We start from the raw sequence: 11,219 nt of genomic DNA on the forward strand, positions 1-11,219 counted from the left end.
AGAGTTCTATGGATACCACGGGTTGGCAAAGATACAATTTGGTAGGTCCAAAAGCAAAAGACATTGCTATATTTTTTTCATGAGTGGCTAAGATAGTGACACTTTTGCTTTCTGATGATTCTGAGTATACCAAGAACAGCCAAAAAGACAAACAAATGAGTCCAAGAACAGATTAAGCCTGAACTTACCCTGGAAGCCAAGATGATGAAACTGAGGCTGTCATACTTTGGCCACATCATCAGAAGGTATGACTTACTAGAAAAGACAATAATTCTAAGGAAGCTAGAAGGCGGAAGAAAAAGAGGTAGACTGCGCACTAGATGGCTAGACTCAATCAGAGAAGTCACAAATTTGAGTCTGCAGAGCCTGAGTAGAGCAGAGGAGGATTGGGGATCTTGGAGATGTCTCATCCATGGGGTTGACATGAGTCAGGGTAAACTCAAAGGCAGTCAACAACAACAAAGTACACTCATCTCTCCACATTTGTGGCTTTGACTTCTACAGATTTGATTATTCATGGATTTTATTAATATGTTCTCTCTAGGAATATCAAGGTCTTCCAGCACAACTCTATGATAAATTTTAACCCAAAGCCATACTGAAGGACCTAAAGATTCCTGGAAAGAACACTCCACTAGGCATCTGTAGCTCCTCCAGCGCATTTCTATGGTCAATGTCTGGCAGATGTTGACCACAGAGTTGCACAGGAGAACCTAGAGATTCCTAGAGAGGTGTTCTCTCAGGTAAAAACGTGTTTTTGTTATTTGCATTTTTTCCTCATTCACTGGGGGGGGGCGTCCCCCTAATCCCAGCGAATGTGGAGGGACAAGTGTATATTCAAACACATAAATATTCCAAAATCTGCCCTTCACTACACATAACTTGTAGATTGCATGTAGCTTAATTTAGCCTAGAAGCAGAGACAAGCAACTAGATAACTGCAATCATGGTGAGGAGGAGTGGGTGCAACACAGCAAGATTGACAGTATTATACTGAAATATCAGAAAAGATCTTATTCAAGTTTCCCTTCCCATATCTGAAACTATTACTGCTGATATCTATAACTTTATGAATATGATCACACAGAGAAAGATACATGAGAGAAATTCACCAACTCAATCTTTTCCCTTCATTGCAGGAAGTCAAGAAGTTATTTCCTGGAGCAGACTATTTAAATACAGTAGGCCCTTGGTATCCACTGAGCTTTGGTTCCAGAACACTCTATGGATACCAAAATCCCATTAAATATAATGGTGTAGTAAAATAGCATCCTTTATATAAATTAGCAAAATCAAGGTTTGCTTTTTGGAAATATTTTCAAGCCGTGGATGATTGAATCCATAGATAAATAATCCTTGGATGCAGAGGGCTGACTGTATGTGCAAATACTGGAATGAATGGGTGTAGCAAAATATAACAGGCTGACCCCAGTGTTGAGAAAAGTAAGCTTGTGTTGTGTGTGTGTTTAAGTGTTACCATTATTGATACAAACAGCTGAACATATAACACAGTTAAGTTTGTTATTTGAAATAGTAACCTGTCTTCAAAGCAATCTAAATAACAGAATCCATCACCACTTTGAAGATTTTTGACAATGTTTATTAATCAAGAAAAATGATCACCTTCAAAATAAATGGCTCTTTTTTTTTTACAAAATTATACTGAATTGGTGAGAAACTGACCCAAAGTCATATAAATATATTCTTCTAGTATCAATTGCATAGAATTAAAAAAAAAAACTGGGGGAAAAAGTTTCCTTAAAAAATGAACATTCAATCTGGACAGCCAAAAAATGTCTGATTAAATTATAAATACTTCATATAAAATATAATACACATAAGTTGTTATCCATGTGGTGCTCTGGCTGGCCTTCATCTTAAATATTGCATAGACATATTTTTTTAGAACATTCTGGGAAGAGGAGATGTTCCATTTCTTAAATAAAATTCAGTGCCTAGGAACAGGCAGATTGTACATGTATCCTCCTATCGTTGATGTAGCTTCTAGTTAAAATGCAGGCTTGTTCATGTATTCTTCCATTGTCTGCAACAAAGAGAAATTGAGCTATTAACTTTCTTATTACAAATTACATGTGGACTTCATAATGCAGTGGGAGGGAATTGATTCAATATCAAGAGATGCCTTGGAAACTATGAGAATCCAGGGGGCTGAAACTAATTTACAGAATGAACAGAATTTACAAGAAGGCTATAAAACCAACTGTCATCTTAACAGTTCATTTCCCCATACTGGTAGGATATTTAAGATTTTAAGCACCATTATTTCCAAATGATCAAAATCCCAATTTACTCATATCTTAATCCTCATCCAGGCACACAGGACCTTTTAATACCCCAGAATAACAATTTGGTGCAAAATTCACACATAATTGGCCAACAAAGTGGACATTTTACCAACAGAAGTGGGCATTTTTACTTACAAAGTGAACATTGTATACAATTGTCACACGAAGAGTTCTAAGCAATATCTCTAAATTTTAGAAATCCACCATGTAGCTTTGCTTGTTTTGTTTTATTGTAAAGACAGAAAAAACAGTTGAGACAAAAAAAATGTTTATACCAAATCTGTTACATTTTGCCTCTGGGGCACAGTTTAGCCCCACACAATGTAATGTATTTGGATTAAAATCTGTCCATGCCATTTTCTGGATGAAACATGATGCAGAGATGCTGGTGTGGATGCCTGAATGAAAAATAATTTATTGCGTTGCTTAATATGCTTTTAGTCTGTTTAAATTATTCCCTGTTGTTTTAAAATGTTGGAATTGGTTTTATTTGTATGATGCCCTGAAATATAATGATACAAGGTGAGCTATAAATACCTTAATATTTTTTTAAAAGCAACACTTGGAGAAATTCTGTCATTCAGGACATTTTTACATTACACAGTTATAGGAGTATGATTCTACTTTAACTGCTATAACTATGTCCTATGGGATCCTGAAACTGGTAGTTAGGTCAGATTCACCAAAGGAAATCTCTGGTTGAGAATTCTAAATGCCCTTCTGAGGGGGACTTTTCATCCCCCAGGAGAAATAAAAAGACCACGCCTGGTGAATCAAGCATCCAAATTTATTTAGGGGGGAAAATAATTCGATCTCCACCTTGATAGACCAAAATCTGAGATAAGCCATGAGCTCTTACATTCTAATACAGTTTGTCAAGTCACAACTGCAAAGTGCATGTGATGGGACATTTCATGAAGCTAACAAATTGAATAGAACACTTTTAGGCATCAGTTGTCTTTTGTAAGGTAAACCATGTAGTTTTTTGCTACATAACCTATCCTCCAGTTTTTTGGAGTTGTAGCATAACAAAATATGTTATGTTCTCAACTGGTTTAGATCTTATTTGTCAGACAAATCTTTTGCAGTGGTCACAGGTGGTCAGACTTTGTCCTCTGTTCCCTTATCTGTTGGAGTTCCCCAGGGCTCTGTTCTGGGTCCCCTTCTGTTTTCTCTCTACACACTGTCCTTAGGTAAACTCATTAGCTCTTTTGGTTTTTCCTACCATCTGTACGCCAATGACACCCAGCTGTATCTTTCCACCCCTGACCTTTCTCCAAGGCTTGAACAGCAAGTTTTGTCTTGTCTCACAGCTGTCTTGCAGTGGATGCACCATCGGTGTTTGAAGCTCAACATGTCCAAGACGGAGCTTCTTGTCTTTCCTCCTAAGTCCACCCTTCAACACTCCTTTTCTGTCTCTGTGGACAACATTTCTATTCAACCAGTTCAGCAAGCCCATAGTCTTGGTTTTATCTTTGATTCTTCTCTGTCTTGTATCCCTCAGATCCAGACAACAGCCAAGGCTTGTAGATTCTTTTTATACAACATTGCCAAAATCCAACCATATCTCTCCACCTCTACTGCCAAGATTCTGGTCCATACCCTAGTGCAGGGGTAGGCAACCTGCAGCCCGCGGGCCGGATGCAGCCCGGCGAGGCCTTGGGACCGGCCCCAGCCCGCTGGGGCCTTTGGGGGGCAATTGTCTATAGAAGCCTCAGAAACATGCATTTATATTAACATTTTTAAAAAAATCAGCAAATTTTTTCACGTGTCCTCCATTTTTTTTAAAAAAAGGGTCTTCCATTTGAAAATTTTATCCTACATTTGTCCTTTGTATATATTTAATTTTTTTTAAAAAAATATTTAATTATTTATTTTTGGCTTCGGCCCCCCAGTTGTCTAGGGGACAGCAACCCAGCCCCCAGCTCAAGTAAGGTTGCCTACCCCTGCCCTAGTGGTATCACGACTTGATTTCTGTAACATCCTCCTGGCTGGGCTTCCTCTTTCCCACCTCTGTCCTTTAATTTCTGTCCAACATTCAGCTGCACGCATTATCATATCCGTCCACCGCTCTGACCATATCTCTCCTTTGTTGGCATCCCTTCACTGGCTCCCCCTCCCTTTCCATATTCAGTATAAGCACCTGCTGTCGATGTTTAAAGCCCTCCATGGGCTGGCCCCTCCTTATTTATCAGATCTTCTTTCTCCTCACCTTCCCACTCCAGCCCTCCATTCTGGTAGTCAAGGTCTGCTGTCTCAGCCCAGGATTTTCTCTGCCCCATCTTGGATTTGCCCCTTTTCGCTTGCTGCCCCTCACTCCTGGAACCTTCTTCCCCCACATCAAGGGTCATCACTTCTTTAACCAGCTTCAAAACGGAATTGAAGACCATCCTGTTCAGAGAAGCATTCCCAGGCATTGCGTGATTATCATTTACTATTTGATGTTCTTTTTTGTTTCCTGTTTTATTGAACCATTTCCTGTATTGCTATGTATTTTATATGTATTATCCTATTATTTCTTAGATTGTATGCCATAGGCAGGTTTACTCTTATATATTTATTGTTTTTATATACAGAGCTGTGCAAATCTACAGTGCTGTATAAATTAATAATAATAATAATAATAAGAAGAAGAAGAAGAAGAAGAAGAAGAAGTAACCTTCACAGCATCAACTTATTCCTTTAGAATCACAGAATCGTGGAGTTGGAAGAGGCCCCCAAGGGCCATCCAGGCCAACCTCATTTTGCCATGCAGGAATGCACAAGCAAAGTACTCATGACAGATAGTCATCCAGACTCTCTTTATAAACATTCAAAGAAGGAGACTCTGCCAGTCCAGTTTGGCACTGGAAACTAGCCTGTAAATGAAGAGAATAGATGACTGTAGGATGGCACGCATGAGGATGGGATTAGAAAGTGTTGAAATGTGTGTAGTGTGCCTGAAAGCCTTTATCTTTGTTCAATCTATTGCTGATGGATTGTAGTCTATAGGTGAACTCCAATTCTGCTGTTTCTCTTTCTAATCTACCCTTGTAGTTCTTTTGTTCAAGGAACACTGTTCTGAGGTCTGAGATAGAATGCCCAGGGAGACAGTCTATGAAAGCTCATGCTGCCAGTTTGTCTTTCAGTTAGTCTCAAAGGTGCTACAAGATCTCTCTACAAACTGATTCTACAGACTAACACAGCTAAATCTTTGAGTTTGTAATAACAGTAGTCATTTCAGAGTGGTTTAGCAGTTTGAGCACTGGACTAGGACTCTGGAGACCAGGGTTTAAATTCCCACTTGGTCATGGAAACCCAGTGAATTACTTTGGGCACATCATACTCTCTCAGTCTCTGAGAGAGGCAAAGGCAAACCCTTTCTGAACAAATCCTGCCAAGGAAACCTCATTATCAGTTCACCTTAGAGCCAGCATAAGTTGGAAACAGTTTGAAAGGTACACAACAAAAACAAAGTTTTAAGACTCAGAAAATTTGTTGGTTACTTTTTTGTCTTTGAAGAGAATGAAGTCATTCATCTACTCAGAACAAAAGGTTTGCCACATTTGTTTTGTTACTCTTGATGCTTAGATTCTGAGGAACAACCTTCTGTCTATACCCACAAATGCTGAAGTGGACATTGAGGACTTTAATTCCATGAAATGCATTGAAATTTCCATGGGTTCAGATAATACCCAAGAAATCATTCAAATGGCAGTTTTTAAAATCTTTACTCCTAGAAGAAGATTAAAACTATCACATGTAGGTTAGTATCCATTTGGTGGATTATGATGGACTAATTTGGACATACACAATCGCAGCTCACTTTTTTGGCTAGAACAAAGGTTGGAATTTATTACCAACTGCACAACATCTAAGATTGTCCTCACTCCCCATATTTGTCAACTGTAGTCACCAAACCCATATAAGATACAGCTACAGTAATCTTCTGTCCAACTTTCCACCATCTTTTATCATCTGCAGCCCACTGTTTGCAGCTACTTTCTGGTCAGTGGAGAGCAGGAAGGGCATTAGCATCCTATAGCTGGATGAAGAGAAATAACATTATCTGCAAAGACCTCCAGGGGACCTCCAGAGGTCTCTGGATGCTTGTTGCTGTGTCCAGCTATTGGAAAATAGATGAGTGTTTGCTGCTCTTCTCAATCTCCACTGACCAGGAAATGCCTGGGTTCAGGGGAATATATCTGTTAAAAGATGGATTGGGCAGGTTAGATAGAAGATTATTATAGCTGCATCTGATAACTATATCGCCTAATGTAGGATCGTGGCTATAGCTTTGAAATTGGGAGGTCTGATATGGCAGGATTATGGACACTGGGAAGTGGGGAATTCATTATTTATGCAATGCTTTTCAAATAAACAGTTCTCATGTTTCCTAACCTAAACACTTGTGAAAATTAAGATTTTTTAAAAAATATGATTCTCAAATCATTAATTAGTCATTGCATACAAAATGGGGTGTGTTTTGCTCACAGTTCAACACTGTCCTTTTATAAGAATCTAAGGAGCTTATCACAATAACAAATAAGCCGGTTTTACCTCTTCTGGCTTGAATTCACGATCTGGGATGCCCCTGGATGTTATCTTACCTAATACCACTGATTTAGAGCTTGTTCCCACTAGGGGATACCCCGCGTTCTGAATCGATTTCAATAGGCAGCGTGCCCATTAGGATTCGGTTTAAACCTAGAACGGTTCTAGAGCAACCCGGAATCGTTCCCACTAGAAATCGAATCCAGAAGCGGGATAAAATTTAAATTCGTGTTTTCCTCATTTAACGCGTGTTAAAAAAACACTAGGGTCCTACCTACTGTTTTTCCCTTGATTCGAGTTAGGAACCGGATTATTTAGATGAGAACGATATCGTTTCAATCGGGCTAGAAGGATGGGAGGAGCTGACTGCGATGGGGGCTGTCCTTGGGGGAGTTGCCCTTTCTGTCCCCATCCGTCGTGGCTGTCGCCATTTTTTCTTCCCTCACCCCTTTGTCTGCTGTGGTCTTTCAATAAGAGATAAGGATTATTTTTATTTTTTATTTTAATGGTTTACAGGCGCTTAATTTCTTCAGCGCTTTAAGCGCCTGAAGTCTCGGCTGCTCAAGCGCCTGCATCTGCAAAGGACTACAAGGCTTCTCCCGGTGGATTGCAACCTTCCCTCTGTGTGGGGAGAGCCCATTTCTAACGGAGGAGAGGCAAGAAGGGAAGGCTAAGAGGCATTCCCTGCCTGCTTGGGCTCTGATCTCGCCCAGGCAGGGAAGGGAAGGCTCCTCACGAGGAGGCATCTGATCTCGCCCAACTCTCAGATTCTAAGGTCTATCCACCTAGCCTCTGTTTTAGCTTGGAACTAGGGTCCCCTTTCTCTGCCTCCTTCTGCCATGCAGGAACTCCCTAATCAAAGGGCTCAAGCAGGTGGGCATGTGTCACTTGGGGATGCTTTTGCACAGGATGTTTTGGTGCTTTTTTTGTCCTGTGTGGCAGACAGGGGGGATGGCACTAAGAAGGAGCTCTTCCTTGTGGGTCCCTTTCCAACTCTCAGATTGTCCTAAGGTCTATCCACCCAGGCCTCTGTTTTTAGCTTGGATGTAGTAGCGGCCCCTTTCTCTGCTTCCTGTCCGCATGCAGGAATCTCCCTAATCCAAGGGCTCAGCAGAGGCGGGGTGGGCATGTGTCATGTGGGATGCTTGACAGAGAGTTCCTGTCTGGCAGAAGGGAGGGATTGGATAGAAGGCTCTTCCTGGGTCCCTTCCAACTCTCAGATTCTAAGGTCTATCCACCCAGCCTCTGTTTTAGCTTGGAGGTAGCGGCCCCTTTCTCTGCTTCCTTTCGGCCATGCGCGGAACTCCTAATCAAAGGGCTCAAGCAGAGGCTGGGTGGGCATGTGTCATTGGGAGTGCTTTGACAGAGAGTTCCTGCTGGCAGAGGGAGGCATTGGACTAGAAGGCTCTTCCTGGGATCCTTCCAACTCTCAGATTCTAAGGTCTATCCACCAGCCTCTGTTTTAGCTTGGAGGTAGCGGCCCCTTTCTCTGCTTCCTTCTGCCATGCAGGAATCTCCCAATCAAAGGTGCTCAAGCAGAGTCTGGCGTGGGCATGTGTCATTGGGGATGCTTTGACAGAGAGTTCCTGCGTGGCAAGAAGGGCAGGATTGGACTAGAAGGCGCTGTTCCTGGCGGTCCCTTCCAACTCTCAATCTAAGGTCTATCCACCCAGCCTCCTGTGTTAGCTTGGAGTAGCGGTCCCCTTCTCTGCTTCCTTCTGCCATGCAGGAACTCCCTAATCTAACGGCTACAGCAGGCTGGGTGGGCATGTGTCATTGGCATGCTTTGACAGAGAGTTCACTGCTGGCAGAAGGGGTGGCTTGGGATCTAGAAGCTCTTCCTGGGGGTCCCTTCCAACTACTACAGATTCATAAAGAGTCTATCCACCTAGCCTCTGTTTTTTAGCTTGGACTAGGTACCCCTTTCTCTGCTCCGTCTGCATGCAGGAACTCCCTAATCAAAGGGCTCAAGCAGAGGCTGGATGGGCATGTGTCATTGGGGATGCTTTGACAGAGAGTTCCTGCGTGGCAGAAGGGGGGGGATTGGACTAGAAGGCTCTTCCTGGGGTCCCTTCCAACTCTCAGATTCTAAGGTCTATCCACCTAGCCTCTGTTTTAGCTTGGAACTAGGGTCCCCTTTCTCTGCCTCCTTCTGCCATGCAGGAACTCCCTAATCAAAGGGCTCAAGCAGAGACTGGGTGGGCATGTGTCATTGGGGATGCTTTGACAGAGAGTTCCTGCGTGGCAGAAGGGGGGGTTGGACTAGAAGGGATTCAAGGGATTCTGCCTGACTGTCTTGGTGGGAGACATGAAGAAAACCTATCCCATAGTTCCTCTGGAAAGAGCTTCGGTTTCTTACTAAATTCGCATTGCCAGCAGCCTCCTTCTCATTGATCTCTGTGGGCTCTCTGAAGGGATTCTCCCTGGCTGTCTGAGGAGACATGAAGCGGGGATGCTGCCCTGGAAAACCTATCCCATAGTTCCTCTGGAGAGAGCTTTGGTTTCCTATTAAATTCGGAGGGAAAATGTATATAAGGCTGACAGCGCTTATGACGTTTGATCGTTTAAGCGCCTTGATTGGTTCATTTAAAAAAAAAACCGCCAAAAATAAATCGAATCAGAAACGGACACAGAGATGGAAACGATGTCACAGATACATCGATTCCGAATAATGCGGGTTAACGTTACGTCATTCTGATGTAGTATTGATTGACAACTCCAAATAAGGTATGGAGGAGAAGAATCGCTTTATTTAAACACCGATTTCATGCCAAGTGAGAACGCTTACTGAACGCTTGCAGGTAAAAAATCCGAATTAAACAAGCAGATGGGAACGATGGATAAAGCGATTCTGAAAGCGGGATAACAACTGTGTTATTTTAATTCGATTTTATTAAAAGCGTTTTATTTTAATTCGTATCAAATCCTAAGTGGGAACAAGCTCTTAGGTGGGATACTGCCGCCCAGATGCATCCCAGGTCGAAGCCTCACTCAGCTGGCCAATTTTTGAAGTTGGAAGCTCCTCAACTTTGAAAAAGTGCTGGCTGAGTGAGGCTTCAACCTGGGATGCATCAGAGTGGCAGCATCCCATCTACAACAGTGGCAATTTAGGTATGATAACATCTGGGAGCATCCTGGATCCTGAATTCAAGCCGGAATCTAGTTCCAAATTTTCAGATGCTTCTATTAAAATCCTCAGATATTTTCCCCAATAATAAAGACATCCTAGAGCCCATAAAAAAGTCAACCAGTCTTGGGGTATAACCTTGAGCTTCAAAAGTATACTCATGTCATTTTGAGACTAATTCTATGACACTGTGTGCTCAGTTTACATTGATTTTTTAGAACAAGTCACAGTATACCTTATTTCTCAATGAAACATTCATACCTTCCTTGGCTACATATTGTCAGGGATACAGTCCAGAAAGCCATGGGTGTGGTTGTCAACAACTACTCTGGTCCTGTTGATGAGGCAGGGATGGGTGGGGGTAAAATAAGCCAAAGAAAAGGCTGCTGGCTAGATCCAAAATTGCCTATTCAGAGATTTCTTTGATCAGTTGTTCCTTGCAAGAACAAACCAGGTGCCAGTTTTGATACGGACAAGATATGGCTTAATGGACAGGGGCAAGTAAGTAACAGGATGTATTTACCAAGAAGTATTGAGTGGTAGTGAATTTCACTCACAGGAAGGTACTTCACAGTTCCAGAGAGCCTATGGTCAAAATCATGGGGGAAAGGCTCTCTAGAGCCAGTCAGGTCCTTAATTGGCTGGCTCTGAGACATTTTAGGTGCCACAGGCAATCACTCAAGACACTCCACCAACAATGTTTGGCTTGGGAGAAGAAGACCCATCAGAGTCACATATCTGTGACTGTTTGGCTTAGTGGAAAGTACTGTTAGCTGCTTTGCCCACCTGAAGTCATTCTCTATAGCTCCTGTCTTACTTCAGAAGGCAGGCACCAATCATGAAGAAGACAAGGCAACGGTGTTATTTCTCACCCTTTTCATTCAAATGGTAAACTTGGTTCTGGGCCATAGATACATTTATTTAAGTGCAGCTTTAGATTTAAATTTAAATTTAAAAAGCACTTCTAAATATGTTAAGCCTGGGCTACAGATAGTCTGACTTCAGCTTTGCTGGATGTATTTTGGACAGTCAAAAAGTTGAGGCAACCCTTCTTTTGTCCGGTGCCATCCTTTATTCTTCCCTCTTACTTCTGGTTTTCAAGAAGAGGAAAAATAAATCTGCTCTATGGGCAGCATAATATTTCCTATTTATTGGTATATCTCATGGAAATGGGAGGACTTTAGATTCCAGTGAACTAAAGTTCCCAGTTTTCAGGAACTTGTCCCTTTGCTCTAGTCCTCAGATCAAGGGGG

The 11,219-nt window shown here is 42.0% G+C and overlaps 1 protein-coding gene across 2 annotated transcripts in view; it reads right to left on the reverse strand.

The window, feature by feature from the left end:
• Positions 1-1,584: 1,584 nt before the first annotated feature.
• AP1S3 (adaptor related protein complex 1 subunit sigma 3) overlaps positions 1,585-11,219 on the reverse strand; it is a 44,408-nt gene continuing 34,773 nt past the window's right edge. For both annotated transcript variants that reach the window (XM_042459612.1, XM_042459610.1), the window contains exon 5: positions 1,585-2,044. In XM_042459612.1, coding sequence (XP_042315546.1) covers positions 2,009-2,044 — 36 coding nt within the window. In that variant the 3' untranslated portion in view covers positions 1,585-2,008. The remainder of the gene's footprint in view (positions 2,045-11,219) is intronic.

This window comes from Sceloporus undulatus, chromosome 3 (genome assembly GCF_019175285.1).
Source record: "Sceloporus undulatus isolate JIND9_A2432 ecotype Alabama chromosome 3, SceUnd_v1.1, whole genome shotgun sequence".
Lineage (NCBI taxonomy): Eukaryota > Metazoa > Chordata > Lepidosauria > Squamata > Phrynosomatidae > Sceloporus > Sceloporus undulatus.